The following is a 23,410-nucleotide window of genomic DNA, read 5'->3' as shown; positions in this document are numbered from 1 at the left end:
GAGTTATTTGGGCACACATCCAGGGAAGTGGAGAGTATTCCATTACAGCTCTACCTTGTACATGGTGGAAAAGGTTTGGTTACAATACAATAGAACTTTATTTATCCCAGGAAGGAAATTAATTTGCCAACAGTCATAAAACAAACACAAAATACTTGTAATTAAAGTGACTAGTGGAAAGGCTTTGGGGATGTGCAGGGAGGGGTGTCTCAGTCTACACCATGACAGAAGGGGGAGGAGTTGTAAAGTTTGATAGCCACAGGGAAGAAGGGCTTCCTGTGGCATTCTGACCTGCATCTTGGTTAGCTGAAAGGTAAGCGTGACTTTTCTATTGCCCCTCTGAATGTTCATGGTGAGGGATTAGGTGGCAGTTTACAAATACACAGGACACAATGTAAAAAGTCCAAAGTGCCAAATATCAACTTACTCCCGATGGTGATGGGAGCCTTCTGCACTCACCTATGCTCCTCCGATGTTGAGAAAGGCTATGCAGCCACGTCATTGGGGTTATCAAGTGGGCACCTACTTTCATCGACGTTTCGCTAATTGAACCCACGACGTCTCCAGTAGGCTCAGCGGTGCATTCTGGCATCCCAGAACCACCCCCCTCTGCATCTGTCTAGTCGGTTATTTGGGAGACCAAATGGGGTCTTTCCTCTTCAGCCAGAGCCACTGGCTACTCCGCTGTGAATGTTACTTGCTCTTTCAGTCAATGCCCGAGTATTTAGGTTTTTTTCTATTTTCAATTTCTAGGTCAATGCATGAAGCTATTGTTGCTTTGTTTGCTGAATAGTGAAGGAAATTAAACTATTCTAATGTATGCAATTTTGAACATCTACAATTTTTTTTCCTTTCCAAGTCAACTCTTAATCAGTGTACTTCTCCCAATTTTTTTTGATGTTTTCAGGCTGTGGCAATATAGTCTCAGTGAAGCATACAAATCAGAACATTCCACCGGTTGTGGGAGATATGGCAGAGGATAGAACTGAACTGAGTTGTGGTGAAATGGTGCACTTTATAGGACGCTGTTTATCAGCATCACTTACTGAGGAACATTCAAGTGATTTCACTTCATCTCCAGGCACTTTTCACAGCAGTGACGAGGAAGATAAATCTAATGAGATAAGCCAATTTGAAGGTTGTGAAAAAGCCACTGCTGCACTAACTGACTTTCAACTGGATCCTGATCTAAACCTAAACACTTGTGATCTACACGTGCTTAGGTGGCAAGGAGAGAATACCACCCAGGTGCTTTCTGTAGGTGATCACACGTTGTGTAAAATGCAATTATCTGATTCTACTTCCAACATTGAAGATTTACAGAATTCCACCACAGATTTGGAAACAAAGACGTGGCCTTTTAACGCAGCTGATTCACCTGCTGAAACATATAATGGCGCTGGTAACCAGGAAACAGATGTATTTAAAAATGCCCCATTTACACTTAAGATAGATTATGATACTGATCTTCAGATTGTTATAAATACACCATCTGGAAGCAAAACACCATCGGCTCAGCTTGAACCTAGGCAACCCACTAATTTGGAACAAACAGATGTATCCAGCCACATTTCGTTTGAAGAGGTTTCAGTTGAAAATACAAGGTCCTCTATTGCAACCTGCCACTTGAAATCGACCAAAACAACTAGCTCAAGGGAATGTGCACAGTCAACTGGAAGTGGACTGACTTCTGATACAAGCAAAGCAGGACAGAAAGGGGATCAGAAAGAACTATCAGAGGATTACAGCTCCAAGGATGCTTGTCATTTAACGAATCATAAAACTGAATTATTTTCAGAAGCTTCTGTGTTAAATCCTTTTAATCAATATTACTATTCTGAATACTTGGGGTGCAATAGCGAAGTGCATTCAGACAAACAAAATTGGATCTTGGGACAGCTGCAATCTGGTGGCCTGTCTCATGAGAAGCGCTTTGCACATTCAAGTTCACCACCACACACTGATGATGATCCATTTTCTGCAGCACCTTTCCCAAAGAAGGGATTATAGAACATTCAAACATGTCCCAAAAAGGAAAAATGGCAGTGCCCATCTGACATTGTACTTTGCCTGAACCTAGGAATAAGGATAAGTGTGCCTGTTATTTATCGAGTATAGAACAGCGATTTAAAGAATTATTCGGCAGGTTCAGATATGTACGTTTCTTAACAATTCCATTGTTATCTGACAATCATAAACATCATCAGCCCTGCTTCTCTGCCTCATGCTGTCCGCTTAAACTTCACATTCCTGTCATGTCCAGATGCAACTCTTCCATTGTTGTGATTGCTGCATTATTACTGTTTCATCTCTAACTCATTAAATCTCAGATCTGTCAACCTCTACATTCTTTAAGCATTAATGGCCCTTTTTACCCTGTACTGATGTGCATGGCCTTTGCTCACCACAATGCTTCATTAAGCATACCTAGCCTATCTATCACCATTTCTAATAATGACCACGTCATGGGAATTAAAATGTGACATGTGTAAAGATCAGCCATTGGTTATGGTAAGTAAAAGCAAAACTACTAATTAGTGTAGTTATTGGGGCTACTATTACTTATTAAATATTGCACTACAACTGTGGCTCCCTATTAATTGTGCTATATCATCTGATTGGTAGGAACATGTTGATCCATAAACTATCTGCATTTTTGCTGTGCTGGCATTTCACATTTGTGTGTCAATACTGTTTTACATAGAGCAATTTAAGAATTAAAGCTGATTTGCTGTTGTCATAGCTATGTTGAATGAATATGTATTTTAGTGGAATGCAAGTTTCCAAATTAAATCTGAACTTGAACATTTGAATGCTCACTACTCTGGTGAATATGGTTAGTTGTCCATGCTAAATTAATTGAAGTCTGAAGATTCGATAATGGTAAACATTCCAAAATGTATTCGTGCAAAGCATAGGATAAATAATTACACATTTACCACACAACAGCAGATACGAAAGATAACATCAAATGGTTTTTATTAAAGATGCAACATTCAGGAGTATAAACATTTTCAAAACAATGTTCTTTTATCAAAAACCAAAATGCTTTGTATAGCAAAAAAAATGGTCATATTAGCAAATACCCTATGAAACGAAGAAAAATGACTAACAGAACAATTGCAATAGCTGGATATGTTTGGCACTAGTAACATTGCAATACAACACAAATTATGGGGCACAACTATCTCAACACTTTTGATGTCAAAACCTCAGTATGACGAGAAAAGTATACAAGATATGTTCTTTATGAAGAAAAAAAAACTTGCAGAAAGGGATGATGTGCCTTCTGTAGGAACATTGACAATCAACTTACCAACCACTTAGACCAGTTCAGAGGAAAAACTAAAATTCAGGCACAATACTACAAACATCAAAATTATCTTGACTGCAGTGACAAAATGGGTGTGCTGAAGTAGAGTTTTGACCATTACAACCACTACTGCACAAATCCTCAAATCAATAATTCATGGTCAGCTATATGCAACAAATCTAAAAAGAGCTTCATCACATTTCAAAGATTTTTTTTTAATTAATTGATTTCTGTAGAAAACAATTTTTGCATAGCGTTAGATTTAAACTGCACTTTTACAGTAAATTGGCACAATAATGTAATGAAAAATGATGGAGCAAACTGTTAATCATTGAAGTGCTCTGTCCTGCCCTAGAACCGTATCACTGAGAAAATTCAGTCATACATTGCACAAGACCAATGCATTGAGTTTCAAGATGTACAAGTACATTCCTATTTTATATTATTCTAATAAAATTAACATAATTTGCACTTCTATATCAAGGGACTAAAACATGTCCTAAGCTTTGTAGCAATCATTTAGCAATTTAAGCTTCTTGTTCACTTGCTCTTAATCTGCATGGGAAAATGTGTTCTGTATATTAAATTAAAGTGTATGATACTTACCACATGTTGTCCAGGACAATATTTCAGAAAACTGCTCAACATCAATGTTGTTAGATGTAGATTATCTAAAGATTGACATGAGATTTCCCCATTTAAAAAAATAAAGTTTACTAGTTTTCCCCCCTCTTCTCCCTAAAATTTGTTACACATTATTTTGTAAACACTTTAAGTTATGGTCGTCTGATTTAAACATCCAGTGTACATTGTTTTCAAAATTAGTTGATTACCTCACAACAAACCAGGTTTAATTATTTAAACTTGTAATCATGGGTTAAATATCAGGAAAATATTATTTGGGAGGGCCATGGGCTAGGCATTGTAAACTTGTTATTTTGCATGCAATACAATTGCTTTTGTCCTGGTTATAGTAAATTTGCAGCATACATGTTACAGTACATATTAAATCATTTCTATAAAATGTGAACTAACTGACAAAGCAGGCATTATACTGCAAAGACATTGGAATAAATACATTTTGTATTTTACAAACACATGCATTGACTTTGTTAAAAGGCATTTTAACACAGCTGCCTTTACAGCACCTTGAGTTTGTGATACTGGCACAATCCAAATGTTAGAAAAGTGGCCAACAATTTGGCTCATTAGAAAGGCTTCTTCATGCAACAATAAGTCTGAGGAATCGTTGAGTAGGCATCACGGTACCAGACTTTACCACAGTACAAATCTTCAAACCGACAGCACATGACTGAGACACATTCAGTTTTAAGTAAATTAGGAGGCAATCATGCAGTTGATTAGAAGACTCGGCTGTTAATTAGCCAAATTGTTGCTTTTTTTTTTTTAAAACAGGGAAGCAGTCCTCTTCAGGCAATGCTGGAAAACTTCTAAATTAAAGTCTACTTTATTTTTAGACATGGCTGCTCATGTCTATAATGCATTATATGCACAGCAGTCTGATGCCACCAATAGAACATTAAAACTACCAAGAAATGCCACCACTGGTGACTACAGCCAAAGTAATTCAAGTATCCACCTAGAAAACAAGAACCCTTATTAGAATGCAACAATGAAAAGAAAAGGTCAAACCCACTTTTGATATCAAAGTAGTCAATGCTTTTTAGTTTCAAAGATAAATACACCCTTGTAACATTGTCAAATATTGTTGCTCTGAGTAAATTATCATTAAATTCTACAATATTTCTCCTCACAATATTCAAAATAAATCCTAACTACAACCCAAGCTCATGGCTACTGTTTGTATTAAGTTTGCATTTTTCTGTGACTGAGTTGCCATCAGGTGCTCTGCCTTTCCCCCACATCCCAAACGTGTGATTGGCCACTGAATATCACCCTTAGTTTGGTGGGTGGCAAGTGAATTCAAGAGTTAGACATGCAAGAAAGAGTAGGTTAAAGGGAAAAAAGTGGGTGAAGGAGTCTACTGCAAGAGTTTTGAGTTGACTAAACCTTGGTGCAATGAATGGCTCCAAATCTTGAATTAATGTAGAGAAGGGCAGCCTCTCATAGCCACCATAATTGAGGGCAGCTTTTACTACAGATTTTATTCATCCTTTTGATTTAAACTCCCTAGATCAATAGTCTATGGACACAGTACTAATCCGGTAACGGCACTGTTCCTCTACCAAGCTTGGAAACATTTCTTTACCAGATGTAAACACTGAACAATTTTGGAAATATATTCTCTCTCGCAAGTTTCTCTTGTTCAAGAAAGTCCCCCAATGTTTTAATCTCAATTGGTATCCAGTTACATATTTAAAATGTACATTAATTATTACTGTCCTTCATAGAACAGCATGCTTAAAACTATACCAGGCCACTTTACTCATGTTGTAGCTTAACCATTGTTTTGCGCTAAATTTCCACCTGTGCTCAAAGGCTTTACATAAAATTAAAAGACTGCCCCAGTTTGAACTTTACTCACATACACTCATACTTGACATTAATTAGATATTTGACTTGTCTCCTTTCTTGCCATTCAGTCTGTTGACTGACCAATTGGGCATATCTTATATTCATCCACCAAAATACATCTTGCTTCAACTTCCCCATTCTACTCTCCTGTCTAAATCTCCCCACAACTGTACAAGAACATTTAACTTAATTCGACTGCTCTACTTCACCATCTCATCCCTACACCTCTCGATTTCCCTGGAAACCCAAACCTCTCACAGCCTACAATATACTCAACAATTGAGCAGCTATTACTACTCAAGGTAGACAAACTGCAGATGCTGGGTTTAAATTTCTGTCAATTCTCAATCTGACCTGTCTTTACCCTGTCCAACAAATCCAAGTGCAAGCTCATGGAACAGCATTTAATTTTATCTGTGGACATACTACAACTCTCAAGTCAATAACAATTTCAACTAACTAGCTGACATTTTGTCTCCATAAATTTTGCTGGATATCTCAGCTTCAACTTATTCTTTTGCTTGTATTTAAAGTAATGGTTAGCTTGACAACTTGACAAATCTACAGTGTCTCACAGACACCTTAGCCATTCTCTCCATCCCTCTCCTTGTAGTTTAAAACATGTTGTTTTCCCACCTTTCCACCATTGATGAAGGGCCACTGACATGAAATATTAACTTTGTTTCTCTCTCCATGGACCTGTTGAGACTACAGCTGAATTATGTATGTCAGTCTTGCTCTCTCTGGGCGGCGTCAGCACTGGCTGCCTCACCAACAGTCTGTCTGTCTGTCCCTTCCTTCTTTGTTGTTTTCTTAGTATAGGTTAAATGTATGTTTTAGTGTTCTTTAGCTTTTTTTATATCTCTTAACTCGACGGAGATGCGATCCTTTTCCTGTATCGTATCTCCGTCCGCACTGCGGCCTAACATCGAGGAGTTGACGGCCTCTGCTGGAGACCGACTTTGGGAGATCCAACCACGGGAGCCTGCGGACTTACCATCGTGGAGCTCGTGGTCCATGGTTAGAGACCGACTTCGGGAGCTCCAAGCTGCAGGAGCTTCAATCACCCCGACTGCGGATGGTTCGACTGCCCCGACCGTGGTAGAATAAAGATGAAGATTGTAGTTTATTGCCTTCCATCACAGTGAGGAATGTGGGGAATACGCCTGGATGTTTATGTTAACTTTTATGTAGTTGTGTGTTTAGTTGCTTTTTCTTTTAGAATGGCTGTATGGTAATTCGAGTTTCACTGTGCCTTAATTGGTACATGTGACAATAAACTGACCTTTGAACCTTTTTTTAGGAAAGAATTGCAGTGACCTCTTCAGTTCTTCCAACATTTTCTGTCATTGTAAATGCCTAATCTCTTATCCTAAAATCTAGGAGACTGTCTAAGGAGCATTTATCTTAGGACATAGTCTTGTACCGTCACTGCACTGTCTCCAGACGAAGCAATTATTTCCTAAAGAGTGCAAAACTGACACACATAATTCAGCTGTAGTCTCATCCGAACCCTGTACAACAGCAATTACATCCTTACTCCTGTACTTGTGATGAAGGCCAACCACATCATTCAGGTTTCTCACTGTGCCTGTCTACCAACTTCTTGTATTATGATAACAATTTGTGACCTTTTGCACTGGCCCAGTATCATACCTCATTCTGACTGTCTAACAGAATCTAATGATTACTTTCTACAGGAATATAAAACTGATAAAATCAGTGCAGAAGAGCTAAAATATTAATGGAACCATTTTTTTTGTTTCACCAGCCAGATGATGGAAGACGATCAGCCAGTCAAAGTGGGCATAACTAGGAGTTTCAGTTTAAAAAATATTCTTAGTTTATTAATATTGGAAGAGTTTGGCAAAAGTCCGACATGAAGCTTTAATTTCAGGTTGTGTGCTACTGGCAAGGACAACATTCATCTCTCCTAGTGAGGAAATGGAGAGGGTGAAAGAAGAGAGAGCACAAGCAGTAGTGAGGCATCAATGGGACAGCTTGAATCAGGGTGTGCAAAAGGGAAACCAAATGGGACAGAATGGATGAGAATAAAAGAAAAACAGAAAAATAAAAAAATAGGTTGGGGGAAAAGAGGAATAAAATCACCTTGCATGATCTTAAAGTGCACTGCAGTTAATTCAGCACTTCTGAATTATGGTCACTATTTTAGCCAACGCATACATTCCCAGGAAGGGGAATATGTTTTAATGCTTATTTATGTAAAATATGGCAAAATTATATGCATTTGGTTTTAAAAAGTAGAATCATTATATGGTGTATAAATAAATCTTTCCAATATAGTCTGTCTTAATTTGCTTTCAATGGAAACAGATAATAGTTCAAGCATTAAGTTAACTTTGCAGCAGGCTAGGCAGGCAGTGAATTCTCTGGTGCCTCCCAGCCAGCACTATTCACTAGAAGTACCATGGCACAGTCAACTAGTACTGTGGTGCAAAACTGCTGAACAGGCACAGAAAATTACACCATTTCCATTGAACAACCAACGCAAGAGATCGCGTGCCAAAGGCAGCCTGTGTTGGAGGAGAGACTGTGGGTAGGCAAAAGTGCTGGAGAAACTCAGCAGGTGCAGCAGCATCTATGGAGCGAAGGAAAAAAGGCAACGTTTCGTGCCAAAATCCTTCTTCAGCACTGTTCACTAGGGACCATTCCTGGAATACAGACTATCTTTATACAAAGTAATGATGATCTAGGCTGTACTCTTGAGCACAAAATAAATTTTAATTGGGCATGAAGACGCAGAAGATGGAAAGGCAATAATGTAAAAAACATTGTGCACAAGGAGATACATGGGTTCTGTGGTCAGGATTCAAGTTGTATTTGCAGTGATCCAGTCATTATGGAGTAACAATGTAATAGAAAGATGCCAAGGGAGCTGCAGTGGTAAATACTTACACGGGTACGTTCTAATCCTAGTTTCACAATCATATAATTTCAATAAAAATATATAATTTTTGTTAATAAATTTCAATATTTATTTTGCCCAAGAACTAAGTGTTTAGATATTCATTATGTGAACACAGGCAGTCTGCTGTCCGGGGAAAACAACTTGCATCTATATACTATCTTTACCAAATGAAAATGTCACATCTAGACTATCACCAAAAATGATCAGCAGTGTGCCAGCAACCTGTGGCATCACACACAACCACGTATAGTGTGCAAAGGAGATATTACAAAATATAATAATGGAAAATTAAACCAGTGTACCTTCAACAGCAATCTCTAAACACCTCAACCAATTCTCAGAAAAATGCTAGGAGCTAGAAAAGAAGTTTATTGGAGACAGATAATGAATACAGTTGCTGTGGGAAGAAGATAAATAGAAGTGAGAGGGAAGGGGAGGGATGAAAAGGAAATAAAGTAGAGATAGAGAGCATGCGAGTATGGGAGAGAGAGAGATAGAGATAAAATACTTACCAGGAAAGTACCTCTCGGGTACTTTACTGTAATAAAACAGAAATGCCAAACTTGCTAGAAGATACATAATACACACTCTTGGAGCAAACACCTAGGAAAAAAAGTAAATTCGCGAAGATGTGTAAATATTTATGATGACTGGATAAACTTAACATTCACTCAACATTTGAATATCAAGGTTTTAACCAGGGTCAACATATTTAAGATCCAGCACGTCAGTAATGAAACCCCTGCCCTTGAGCACATTCGATCCATAATGAATAAATGAGTGACACCAAATACCACTATTTCCCATCTGGTGACTAAAACTGATGTACAAAACACAACATGAAAGCTGAGTTTCTCCACTGACCCATCTGAATTGGCTGTAGCTACATTTAAAATACATTTAGTAAATTAAGCTTTGAAAATGATCAGCTATGAAATTACAGCACTTAATTAGTAATTCTCAAAATAATAAAAAAATATCCTTTATTGTTTTGAAATGTTTTAAAATTTCTGAAAGAAAGAGTGCAAGATGAATTAATACTGACCTATTAGTAAATGATTGGTTGTCACAATAACTTCATCCTTTTAGATGCCCATGCATCACAAGTCTTGATTACCCCTCAAACATTTCACTGCTCTGAGGATCAACCTGTCCCTTTGTTGAGGTGCCACCAACTAATCAAAACTGTTATCAAATAAACTCCCACATCAAATGAGATTTGGCACTTTTTTTGCATCGAGGATGGATTATTTATTAAGGACTATCTTAACAGGCAGCTCATCTACAACCGCTGCTTCATGCCATCTCCTGGCTGCTGCCATCCCCAAGCACATACCTTCCTGACTTGGAAATATATCACCTTTCTTCACCGACAAAGGATCAAAGCCCTGGAGCACTCTCTCTAACAGCATTGTGGTACATCCACACCTGCGAGACTGCAGCACTTCAAGGTGGCAACACCACCACCTCCTCAAAAGCAATTAGGGATGGGCAATTAAATGCTGGGGCCGCCTGCAAAGCCCACATCCCTTCAATGATAATTCAGCTATTATCAGCATCATATTGCTTTATGCAAACCGTACTAAGCATGAAGATATTACATTTAATGGGGAAAACCCTGTGTATGCGGATCAGCTTGGCTGGAGGCACAGCACTGCAACTGGGGACATGGAGCTTTTACCTTTGCTTTCTGTTGTTTGTTACACAGAGAAAGAGTGGCTTGTGTGATGGCAGGAGTCTCAGAAGAGAGTTGAGTTATACTACTCTGCGATATTCTAGAAAGTGGCCTTTATTTGCTCTCAAAGAACAGTAACATTTAGTTGGTAACACTTAAGTAAGTTTAGCGCCAAGCCTCAAACTGCTATTCATGAGCATACAACTGGTGGCAGGTTGCCTTCATAGATCCTGAGCTTAACTACTGCTTTTGGTTCATTTCGATTCATGACAAACTAAAAAAACTTTGTTTCCAATCTGTGACTTTTTTAATATTTTAGATTCCAATTTCAACCAAACCTAAACAAATTGACAATTTATACACAATGCAGAATGTACCTGCCAGCAGGGGCATGAAATAGTGATCCTGAGACCAGTGAGAAATGAGACAACTCGAAACAGAACAATCCTCCTCTGTAATCTTTTGGGAATGGCTTGGATTTGGCAGCTGCCCATGAAGAAAGATGTGCACTAAGATCTAGAGTTTAAGAAGGAACTGCAGGCTGGAAAATTGAAGGTAGACAAAAATGCTGGAGAAACTCAGCGGGTGAGGCAGCATCTATGGAGCGAAGGAAATAGGCGACGTTTCGGGTCGAGAATTATCCCTGACCACAAGAGGTATTGCTCTAATGTTCAGCTAAGTTTGTTAAGTATTTTATAGAGAATGATGTTAATGCTGAGGCATTTGCTTAAATATAGCAGAAAGTGGAATATGAATGTTAAAAACAAAATTTAATTATTTTGAAAATTATTCACAAAGATTTAAACTTTACAAGTTAAATTGCTTTTTAAAAAGTGCTGGAGAGATATTTGACACGGATTATACTATGCGATTAAAAAAGTTACAAGCAATTGAACAAAACTCAACTTTTAGCACTGTTTTTCTTAAGAGTGAAAATATTGCACAAAAAGTCCACATTTTTGTTCATTCCATGAATTGAATCTTCTGCAGTTGTACGGAGCTCTAGTGAGACCACACCTGGAGTATTGTGTGCAGTTGTGGTCCCCCAATTTGAGGAAGGTCATTCTTGCTATTGAGGGAGTGCAGCGTAGGTTTACAAGGTTAATTCCTGGGATAGCAGGACTGTCATATGCTGAGAGAAGGGAGCAGCTGGGCTTGTACACTCTGGAGTTTAGAAGGATGAGAGGGTATCTCATTGAAACATATAAGATTGTTAAGGGCTTGGACACGTTAGAGGCAGGAAACATGTTCCCGATGTTGGGGAGTCCAGAACCAGGGGCCACAGTTTAAGAATAAGGAGCAAGCCATTTAGAACGGAGACAAGGAAACACTTTTTCTTACAGAGAGTGGCGAGTCTGTGGAATTCTCTGCCTCAGAGGGCAGCGGAGGCAGGTTCTCTGGATGCTTTCAAGAGAGAGCTAGATAGGGCTCTTAAAAATAGCAGAGTCAGGGGATATGGGGAGAAGGCAGGAACGGGGAACTGATTGGGGATGATCAGCCATGATCACATTGAATGGCGGTGCTGGCTTGAAATGCCAAATGGCCTACTCCTGCACCTATTGTCTATTGAATCAGATTTCAACCTACAGCGACTTAAAATCATCCTCTATTTGAGCAGGGTAACACACAAACAGCAACTTCTGAAATACAGCTGTTGCTGTCAATTTTGCAGTGGAATGTAGCAAATGCCAACAGTTTCATTGTCACTACAACTGCAAAATCTGGAGGCCTAGCATGAAACCGCAGTGCCCAGAGCAACAGCAGTTGGAACTGCTGTGGAGTCTTATCCTACCTTGACAACAGGCTCCCCTATACCGCCGTTCTGAAATATCCAGTGAACTGTGGGGATTACTCCATAGGCAGCGATGAAACAGAAGAGCAGAATGCGTAGCTTGTGGCAATGTTGAGAGGCGTACTGTGGATGGATTTGCGTGAGGAACATCACAATTATCATGGCCAGCACGGTTATCAGGTACACTTGTCTCCAGTACTGCTTTGAGAAGGCAAGAAAAGGCATATAATTACAGAGCCAGCGGGCGGCTCTCATTTTAAAAATTCTCTGTGGTAGACAAAAATGCTGGAGAAACTCAGCGGGTGAGGCAGCATATATGGAGCGAAGGAATAGGCGACGTTTCGGGTCGAGACCCTTCTTCAGACTGAAGAAGGGTCTCAACCCGAAACGTCATCCATTCCTTCACTCCAAGGATGCTGCCTCACCCGCTGAGTTTCTCCAGCATTTTGTCTACCTTCGATTTTTCCAGCATCTGCAGCTCTTTCTTAAAATACTCCAGTCATTTATATGTGACAATTTCTAAAATGTTCTTTATACACCACTAACTTCTCTACCTGGCATTAGATGCTCAAAAAAACTAAACATATTAAGCTCATGCTTAATAACACATTAATATCACAGTAACTATACAATTACAAAGCAGAATCTGAGCAAAACCCCTTTTAGCTGTGACAGAAATGTAACCAATGTTTTACAGATCCTGCACTCAAAATTACTTTGGTTGATTCCCTGTTTGATGAGTTTTAAGTACAATTACTTTTGCATTCTGAACATTATCTTCAGTTGATGTACATCTAGTCATTGGCCAACTCTGGATCAATTATCTGTTCAATACCAACCTTCTTTGGTCAAACAATTCAGAAACATCTGCAAATTTTAGTTTTAAAAGGGTTGATTTTAAATAGTTAATTTATTGTTAGCACCGGTTAATATTAATGAGTATGTGTATTTATAATAATTTGAAATGCTGCATTTTATTTCCCTTTTTTCCCTTTATTCCAGTTATTAATCTGATGTTAAAGTATTTTATTCACTCTATACAGGGTCATTGGATTCAATTTTGAATTAACTTCACCAAACTAATTTAATCAAGCTCATCGCCCTTCACACTGAGGGGGAATATTTTGAGGCAGAATAATGACACTACCTTTCCATAAACTATAAGGTCGTTTCCATCATGCTAATTATCTACATGTGATCATTTCTAGTGATCATATGCAGAGAACATTTACCTCATTGGTCTGAGATGGATTTGAATTAAGGTCCAAGTGGTGAGAAATCTGTATACCATTTAGTTTTTTAGTTTTAGAGATACAGCGTGGAAACAGGCCCTTCGGCCCAACGAGTCCACACTGACCACCGATTCCCGTATATTAACACAAGCCTACACCTACTAGGGACAATTTTACATTTATACCAAGCCAAATAACCTATAAACCTGTACGTCTATGGAGTGTGGGAGGAAATTGAAGTTCTCAGAGAAAAAACCCACGCAGGTCAGGGTGAGAACGTACAAACTCCGTGCAGACAAGCACCCGTAGTCAGGATCGAACCCGGGTCTCTGGCGCTGTAAGGCAGCAACTCTACCACTACTCCACCGTGCCACTCTTATAACCATATAACAATTACAGCACGGAAACAGGCCATCTCGGCCCTACAAGTCCGTGCCGAACAACTTTTTTCCCTTAGTCCCACCTGCACTCATACCATAACCCTCCATTCCCTTCTCATCCATATGCCTATCCAATTTATTTTTAAATGATACCAACGAACCTGCCGCCACCACTTCCACTGGAAGCTCATTCCACACCGCTACCACTCTCTGAGTAAAGAAGTTCCCCCTCATGTTACCCCTCTTGTATAGAGACTTGCATATACTACATTATATACACTGTATTCCATATTATATCATTGGACATCCAAAGGTCCAAAGGTCTAATTTCACTCTATTCACATATCCCACTTGTTGCTGGACATTTATTTATAGTATATACTTTTTAAATACGCCAACAATTACTTATGATTTACAAAGGACAATAAAAGACTTACCTCAGCACAATAAAAGGCATAAAAGACTCCTGGGACGTAGCACCCCAACATTCCTACTGAGACCCCAGCATAGTCAAGGGCAAGCCACTGCTGGCTGGTTTTCTCGGAGTGGTGGCAGCAGAAGAGGTGATACCCCGCGGAGCAGAGCATGCAGAACTGTGGATGGAAGCAAACTCCTTAGAGTGATACACTGGTAAGTGTCACATGAGGTCATAAATTATAGAATTAGGTCAGAATTAGGCCATTCGGCCCATCATGTCTACTCCGCCATTGAATCATGCCTGATCGATCTCTCCCTCCTAACCCCATTCCCCTCCCTTCTCCCCTTAACCCCTGACACCCGCACTAATCAAGAATCTGTCTATCTCTGCCTTAAAAATATTAATTGACCTGGTCCATAGCTATCTATGCCACGGTGTTTCCAGTGCTCATCTAAATGCTCCTGAAGTGCAGTGAGGAGTCTCCTCCACAGCCTTCTGTGGCAAAGAATTCCACAGATTCACCACCCTCTAACTAAAGAAATTCCAACTCGTCTCCTTCCCAAAGGAACGTCCTTTAATTCTGAGGCTAAGACCTCTAGTCCTAGACTCTCCCACCAGTGGAAACATCCTCTCCACATTTCACTATTCACCGAGTGAAACAGCCTGGAAACTGGGACCCTTTGACCTATGAGTCTCAGTCATCAATCTATCTATACTACTCCTATTTTTCAGCACCTGGTCCATAGCTATCTACACCACAGTGTTTCCAGTGCTCATCTAAATGCTTCTGAAGTGAGAAGAGTCTCCTTCACCAACCCTCATGTTGCACATTCCAGATTTCAATCACCCTTCTCCAGTACCCACTAAATTACTTACCCTTACTTTAAATCCAAGCCTTCTTGTCATGGACACCTCCGTCAAGGGTTAAAACATGATAGTTATGATTGGCAAAACATAAATTATTACAGCTTTATTCTGCTTCAAGGACCCATTTGTTAGTTAAGTAATCAACGAAAGGCGGAATGGCATGAAGGTGCTAGTCAACTATGTTTAGAGTCATTCCTGAGTTTGTTAGGTAGACACAAAATGCTGGTGTAACTCAGCGGGACAGGCAGCATCTCTGGATAGACCCTTCTTGTGTTTGTTACATTGTTTAATTCAATAAATGGAATCCCAATGCCACATAACATCTGTTTTATTGGACAAAGAATACAATACAAAATAAATGTAAATAATTAGTTTTAAATGTTACTATGAATTTTGGGTCAGTCAGATGAAACCTTATCCACAAATACTACAACATTACCACTCCCAACTGATTTTGAACAAAATGAGGGCTAACTAAATCATAGCACAAATGGACTACCATCTTTTTTTAACAAGTTGCAACTATTTAGGGTGACACAGTGGTGCAGCTGGTAGCTGCTGCCTCACGGTGCCAGAGATCCAGACTCGAACCTGACCTCGGGAGCTGTCTGTGAGGCGTTTGCACGTTCTCCTTGTGAGGCATGGGTTTCCTCTGGCTGTTCTGATTTTTCCCACATCCCAAAGACGTGCTGGTTTGTAGGTAGGAAGGAACTGCAGATGCTGGTTTACACCGAAGATAGTCACAAAATGTTGGAGTAACTCAGCAGGACAGGCGGCATCTCTGGAGAGAAGTAATGGGTGACATTTTGGGTCCAGACCCTTCTTCTTATTAAGTCTGAAGAAGGGTCTCGACCCAAAGTGTCACCCATTCCTTCTACCCTGAGATGCTGCCTGTCCCGCTGAGTTTTGTCCCGCTATCCAGCATTTTGTGTCTATCTTCTGGTTTGTAGGTTGATTGGTTTCTATAATTTGCCCCTAGTGTGTAGGGAGTGGGCAGTGGGAAAACATGCAATTAGTTTGAATGGGTCATCGATGGTCGATGCAGACTTGATCAGACAAATGGCCTGTTTCCATGCTGTATCTCTAAACTATTGCTCGTACTAAAAAGCTTTATTCTTCCCTTTAGAAAATATATACTCATAGTTAATTTTTCCATCATATTTTCACGCAATAGATTCCAGAAGTATCAAATTATTTTTTAAAAACTGCAACTGGTTCTTTGGCCAACGATCGCAAATACGTCTTTTGGTTACTGAGAGTTTTCTCCCCCATCCACTTTATCATGGTTTTGAATATCGCAACTAATTCTCCTCTCAAGTTACTCACTCCATGTTGAACAATCCTGACCTCTCCACTGAACTCTGTTCCTGGTATATATCAGCTGAATATATCTCCTCTATGCCTACACTTTTCCAAAGCCATGGTGGTTTCTGAATGGACATAAAGTCACAGTGTCTTACAACGTGGAAACTGGCTCCAATGCCCAACTTGCCCACATCGGCCAACATTAGTTACACTAATCCCACCTGCCTGCGTTTGGCCCATATATGCCTCTAAACCTGTCCTAACCATGCACCTCTCTAAATGTTTCTTAAATGGTACGATTGTACCTGCCTCACCTACCTTCTCTGGCAGCTCATTCCATACACCTACCACCCTTTATGTGAAAAGGACCTTCCATAAGCTAGGATACTTACTGTCCAACTCACCTCCACCCCATTGTGGACATTGGACCCTATCTAGGCAAACTGATGTGCTGCAATGCTGAGAACTTTGTTCAGCACTCTGTACATTCCCCATTGCTAAACCCATTGTACTCAAGTTTAACTTGATTGTAGTTAAGTAGAGTATTATCCGATCTGCTTGAATAACATGCAAAATAAAGCTTTTCACCGTACCACAATGCACTTTACAATAATAAATCTGAACCTTTTTTCTCTGGTGTCCAGAAATTGACACAAGATACAGAATTGTAGATCATAAGAATTGATGGTAAATTAGGGCAATAATAACATTCAGGAAATGCCCAGTGTCCATACTAAGAAAGTGACCCATTTTCTGCATGCTGTTTGTATCCACTCAGCATGCTCAAGATCAGGGATACAGTGATGATACGGCACTGATGATGATTGGTGGGAAGATATATCATGGAAACAGGCCCTTCAGCCCATCGAGTCCATGCTGACAACTGATCACCCGTTAACAATGGTCCTAGGAGTAGGAAGGAACTGCAGATGCTGGTTTACACCAAAGATAGACACAAAATAGAGAACTTCAAACTCCAGTCTGAAGCAGGGTGATCGACCCGAATCGTCACCTATTCCTTTTCTCCAGAGATGCTGCCTGACCCGCTGAGTTACTCCAGCATTTTGTGTCCCTCTTCACACTGGTTCTAGGTTCTCCCACGTTCACATCCACTCCTGACACACTAGAGGTCCTTAAGCTACAAACTCGAACGCCTTTGGGATGTGGGAGGAAACCGGAGCACCTGGAGAAACACACATGGTCACAGGGAGAACATGCTAACTCCACACAGACATCATCCGAGGTCAGGACCTAACCGGGGTCTCTCGCACTGTGAAAGAACAGCTCTACCAGCTGCACCACTGCGCCGGCTTCAAGTATAGACTTGTAATTCTTGTCACTTTTTCCCTTCTCCCATCCTGCCTCCTTTCAACTTTTACCTTTTAAAAAAAAATAAAAGTGACTCACCTGGAAACAGAAGCCAAAAATAATAAAAACAACATAGTCATCCCTGGTGCTGTTTGACGATGGCAACAGGAAGCACGTATCATGTAGACCCATGAGGAAGAACAACAGGAACCCCAGCAAGTGGCTCCATATATTCACACTCTCGTTGGACAATACAAAGAGGCTATTTTCAAAAGGATTGAAAACACAATAATGTCAGTGAAATACACACTTGTAACATTCGAATGTTGCAAAAATTAGATTAGATAAATGCATTTTGTGGTCAGGAGAGATACTTTGTATTCAAACTTCCCACATTCTCAAATAAAGGACATTTAGGAGAACAAATAATTATTACAATTCCCTTCTAGTGATACGAAATGTTGAAAATTCCAGCAAACTACTTGCACAGCTCAGGGGGGGGGGGGGGGGGAGAACATACATGGTTGAGGGCTGGGCTTGGTTTCATAGCCATGACTAGAGTCATAGAGTGATACTGTGTGGAAACAGGCCCTTCGGCCCAATTCGCCCACACCGGCCAACAATGTCCCAGCTACCCTAGTCCCACTTGCCTGCGCTTGGCCCATAACCCTCCAAACCTGTCCTATCCATGTATCTGTCCAACTGTTTCATAAACTATGGGATAATCCCAGCCTCAACTACCTCCTCTGGCAGCTTGTTCCATGCACCCACTACCCTGTGTGAAAAAGTTACCTCTCGGATTCCTATTAAATCCTTTCCCCTTCACCTTGTACCTATGTCCTCTGGTCCTCGATATCCCCTACTCTGGGTAAAAGACTCTGTGCATCTACCCGATCTATTCCTCTCATGATTTTGTACACCTCCATAAGATCTCCCCTCATCCTTCTACGCTCCATGAAATAGAGACCCAGCCTACTCAACCTCTCCCTATAGCTCACACCCTCTATTCCTGGCAACATCCTGGTAAATCTTTTCTGAACCCTTTCATGCTTAACTATATCTTTCCTATAACATGGTGCCCAGAACGGAACACAATATTCTAAATGCGGTCTCACTAACGACTATGATCGTGCTTCTTCGCCACAGTCAAGATTCACCACTGAGAGGCAGCAGATAAAACATAGCGTTATGTTGAAACAATGAAGATTTGTATCACGAGACACAAAGAACTGCAGACGCTGGAATCTGGAGCAAAACACAAAGAGCTGCGAGAACTCAATGGGTAAGGGGCAGCATCTGTTCCTTCTTTAGATTTTAATTATTACCTGCTCCTTCCCTGTTTAATAGCTATCGTTGGAAAAACATTAACTGGTCTTTAAAAAAGTGGCAGCAAATTATAATAAAGAATGACAATGTTCAAGTTCAAGTGAGTTTATTGTCATGTGTCCCTGTATAGGACAATGAAATTCTTGCTTTGCTTAAGCACACAGAAAATAGTAGGCATTTACTACAAAACAGATAAATGTGTCCATATGCCATGATATAAATATATACACACATGAATAAATAAACTGGTAGTGCAAATAACAGAAAATGGTTGCTAATAATCAGAGTTTTGTCCGAGCCAGGTTTAATAGCCTGATGGCTGAGGGGAAGTAGCTATTCCTGAACCTGGTTGTTGCAGTCTTCAGGCTCCTGTACCTTCTACCTGAAGGTAGCAGGGAGATCAGTGTGTGGCCAGGATGGTGTGGGTCTTTGATGATACTGCCAGCCTTTTTGAGGCAGCGACTGCGATAAATCCCCTCGATGGAAGGAAGGTCAGAGCCGATGATGGACTGGGCAGTGTTTACTACTTTTTGTAGTCTTTTCCTCTCCAGGGCGCTCAAATTTCCGAACCAAGCCACGATGCAACCGGTCAGCATGCTCTCAACTGTGCACCTGTAGAAGTTAGAGAGAGTCTTCCTTGACAATCCGACTCTCCGTAATCTTCTCAGGAAGTAGAGGCGCTGATGAGCTTTTTTGATAATTGCGTTCGTGTTCTCGGACCAGGAAAGATCTTCAGAGATGTGCACCCCCAGGAATTTGAAGTTCTTGACCCTTTCAACCATCGACCCGTTGATATAAATGGGGCTGTGGGTCCCCCTCCTACTCCTTCCAAAGTCCACAATCAGTTCCTTAGTTTTGCTGGTGTTCAGGGCCAGGTTATTGCGCTGGCACCATATGGACAGTTGCTCGATCTCTCTTCTGTACTCTGACTCATCCCCATCAGTGATACGCCCCACAATAGTGGTGTCGTCAGCGAACTTGATGATGGAGTTCGCACTGTGTTTCGCTACGCAGTCATGGGTATAGAGTGAGTACAGCAGGGGGCTGAGCACGCAGCCTTGAGGTGCTCCCGTGCTGATTGTTATTGAGGCTGACACATTTCCACCAATACGAACAGACTGTGGTCTGTGGACGAGGAAGTCGAGGATCCAGTTGCAGAGGGATGCGCAGAGACCCAGTTCTGCGAGTTTGGTAACCAGTTTGGAGGGGATGATTGTGTTAAATGCCGAGCTGTAATCAATGAATAACAGCCTGACATATGAGTTTTTGTTGTCCAAGTGGTCCAGTGCGGAGTGGAGGGCCAGCGAGATCGCATCCACCGTTGATCTGTTGTGGCGGTACGCGAACTGCAGTGGGTCCAGGTTTTTGTCGATGCAGGAGTTGATTTGCTCCATGATCAACCTCTCAAAGCACTTCATCACCACCGGCGTTAGTGCCACCGGTCGATAGTCATTGAGGCACGTCACCTTACTCTTCTTGGGCACCGGTATAATTGATGCCCTTTTAAAGCAGGTGGGGACCTCAGACCTCAGAAGTGAGAGGTTGAAAATGTCCGTAAAAACTCCCACCAGTTGGTCCGCACAGGTTTTTAGAACACGGCCTGGTATACCATCAGGTCCAGGTGCTTTTCGGGGGTTCACCCCTCTGAAGGATTTCCTGACATCGGCCTCTGTGACTGAGACTGAAATGCCATCACAGCGAATGGGGGATCGGGAAGGCACATCAGTATTCTCCCTGTCAAAGCGTGCGTAAAACGCATTGAGCTCATCAGGGAGTGATGTTACACCGGCATCCACCAGCTGAATACGAATCAGTTTTGTCTAGGATTTGCAAAGAATGTACCACCTACAAAATAACTCAAGCAGGCTGGTAATCCATCCTCCCACGTAAAATATATTTCAACTCGCAGGTGTGTGTCATCTACAAGATGCACTGCAGGGTCTTGCCGAGGGTATTCCAACAGTGGCTCCCAAACCCGTGAACTTGGAGGATCAGGGCAAGCCACTAACTGCAGCTTTGGCTACAGGTTGACATTGTCTTAGACGCCACAAGCCCTTCATTGTCACAGGGTCGAAATGCTAGAATTATTATTTCAGATACAAAGTGCAAACAGCACTTTAAGATAGCATTGACCACCACCTTCTCAAAGACTATTAGACACGGTCAGTAAATCGATCTTGTCAGCAATGCTCAAAAGATGAACAAGTCACTGAAGGCCTTTGAAATATCTTTAATCGGACTTTATCTTGCACTAAAATGGTGCACGCTTTATCCACCATGTGTACACTGTGGACGGCTTGATTGTAATCACGTGTAGTCTTTTCCTTGACTGGACAGCACGCAACAGAAGCTTTTCACTGTACCTCGCTACACGTGACAATAATAAAATAAACCACGTTAATAAAAATAATGTAGAAACAAGGTACCAAAGATGTTGGCGGATAGGCAAAAGGCTACAAAGTGCTGGAATAACTCAGCGTGTTAGGCAGCATCTCTGGAGGACATGGATAAATTAATTACGTTTCAGGTTAAACCCCTTCTTCAGATCCAAAACATCGGCGATCCATGTTCACCGGAGATGCTGCCTGACCTGCCGACTTACTCCGACACTTTGTGGCATTTTATTTAAGTAATATTTGTTGTTCTTGTTAAAGTGTTAAATTAGACAAGTTTCTGATCTAGTAGTTTCGGTAAGAGATGAAAATAAATTTTAATAAAGAATTAAATTTTAACCCACCCTCAATAATTACTTTCATTGCTGAGTGAATGTCTTTGGCCCATTACTTTCTCTGGCTGCCAAACCAGCTGTAAATTCCACCAAAGGTACACAAAATTGCTGGGGAAACTCAGCGGGTGCAGCAGCATCTATGGAGCGAAGGAAATAGGCAACGTTTCGGGCCGAAACCCTATTTGCTTTTGTTTCAGATTCCATCAATCTGCAACACTTGACTTCAGGAAAAGCTTTCCTTCCCGGCATGCTCTGGATATGTTAGATGCCAGCTAACCAAATGCATTAATTAGTCAAGGCGGTGTTCGGTCACTGCCAAGGTTCTGTAGCTCCACCATCCTGACCTCTCCCCACCACATGCTGGTACTGCAGTGCTCCAGTTTGTCAAATGATGATGACTAGACATTTACTGCATTCATTTCATTTATTAATCTGGTTTTACGGCATGCAGCAGTGCATAAACACGTCAGCCACTGTGCCAGCCTTCTCCCACGCATTCTCATTAAACACATTTTATTCCTCCCACCTTACCAACAACTTCCCCAGATTGCACTATTCACCTACACACCAGACGCTATTCACAAATTGCCAAATAACCTGCCAACCCGCACAACTTTGGGCTGCAGAAGTCAGAGCACTCGGGGAACACACATGTGGTCACAGGGAGAACGTGCAGACTGCCCACAGACAGCACCCGAGGTCAGGATTGACCCTGGGTCGCTGGAGCTGTGAGGCAGCAGCACTACTCGCTGTGCCACTCTTCTTGTGCATCCGACATCAATGTTAAACTGCTAAACTGATGAAAATCCTGCAGTGCCCCTCTGTCTAGAAGCTGATGAAATGGGGGGGCCTTGCTTAAGCGACAAAGAAAAATCATACATTAGCGTCGCAATAACTACTGATGGGATGTGGCTGGGTGTGTGTGGAAATGTCACAGATTGAAGAACTTGATCTCAGAATAGCAGTGGAAGGTCAGAGCCGTTGGACAAAGGCAGCTAGAGGAAGTCTGTTTAGGAGATAAAGGTGTAGGCATGCACAACTAACAGAAGGTAGACAAAATTGCTGGAGAAACTCAGCGGGTGCGGCAGCATCTATGGAGCGTTTCGGCCTGAAAAGTTGCCCATTTCCTTCGCTCCATAGATGCTGCCGCACCCGCTGAGTTTCTACAGCAATTTTGTCTACCTTCGATTTTCTAGCATCTGCAGTTCCTTCTTGAACATGCACAACGAACAGTAGTGGGCCTAGTGCATTAAAGAGAAGGTTACATGATTTGAACTGTAAATTCTTGTCAACTTCCAACTGTGAATGCTCACACACACTCAGTTTTTTGTTTTATGTTTTTAGTTTTAGAGATACAGCGCAGAAACAGGCCCTTCGGCCCACCGAGTCCACGACAACTATTGATCCCCGCACAGGAACACTATCCTACACACTGGGGACAATTTGCAACTTTACCAAGCCAATTAACCGACAAACCTGTACATCTCTGGAGCATGGGAGGTAACCAGACAAAATCCGCACAGGTCACAGGGAGAATGTACAAACTCCGTACAGACAGCACCCGTAGTCAGGATCGAACCAGGGTCACTGGTGCTGTAAGGCAACAACCCTCCCACTGCGCCAACATGCAGGGTGGCACTC

General features: G+C 41.3%; 2 protein-coding genes across 14 annotated transcripts in view; one reads left to right on the top strand and one right to left on the bottom strand.

The window, feature by feature from the left end:
• Positions 1–2,805, top strand: part of LOC116966505 (AP2-associated protein kinase 1-like) — a 58,175-nt gene extending 55,370 nt beyond the window's left edge. For all 7 annotated transcript variants that reach the window (XM_033012817.1, XM_033012816.1, XM_033012815.1 and 4 more), the window contains one exon: positions 908–2,805. In XM_033012817.1, the coding sequence (XP_032868708.1) occupies positions 908–2,010 (1,103 nt within the window). In that variant the 3' untranslated portion in view covers positions 2,011–2,805. The remainder of the gene's footprint in view (positions 1–907) is intronic.
• Positions 2,806–3,919: 1,114 nt separating this feature from the next.
• LOC116966508 (progestin and adipoQ receptor family member 3-like) overlaps positions 3,920–23,410 on the bottom strand; it is a 38,820-nt gene continuing 19,329 nt past the window's right edge. For 6 of the 7 annotated variants that reach the window (XM_033012829.1, XM_033012828.1, XM_033012826.1 and 3 more), the window contains 5 exons: positions 17,815–17,977; positions 14,255–14,410; positions 12,206–12,406; positions 9,251–9,341; positions 3,920–4,913 (listed from right to left, as the gene is read on the bottom strand). In XM_033012829.1, coding sequence (XP_032868720.1) covers positions 4,777–4,913; positions 9,251–9,341; positions 12,206–12,406; positions 14,255–14,410; positions 17,815–17,977 — 748 coding nt within the window. In that variant the 3' untranslated portion in view covers positions 3,920–4,776. The remainder of the gene's footprint in view (positions 4,914–9,250; positions 9,342–12,205; positions 12,407–14,254; positions 14,411–17,814; positions 17,978–23,410) is intronic. The other variant, XM_033012825.1, reaches the window with a different exon arrangement.

Source organism: Amblyraja radiata, chromosome 37 (genome assembly GCF_010909765.2).
Source record: "Amblyraja radiata isolate CabotCenter1 chromosome 37, sAmbRad1.1.pri, whole genome shotgun sequence".
Lineage (NCBI taxonomy): Eukaryota > Metazoa > Chordata > Chondrichthyes > Rajiformes > Rajidae > Amblyraja > Amblyraja radiata.
Note: the sequence above shows the minus strand (reverse complement) of the source record. Positions and strands in the feature narration are given on the sequence as shown.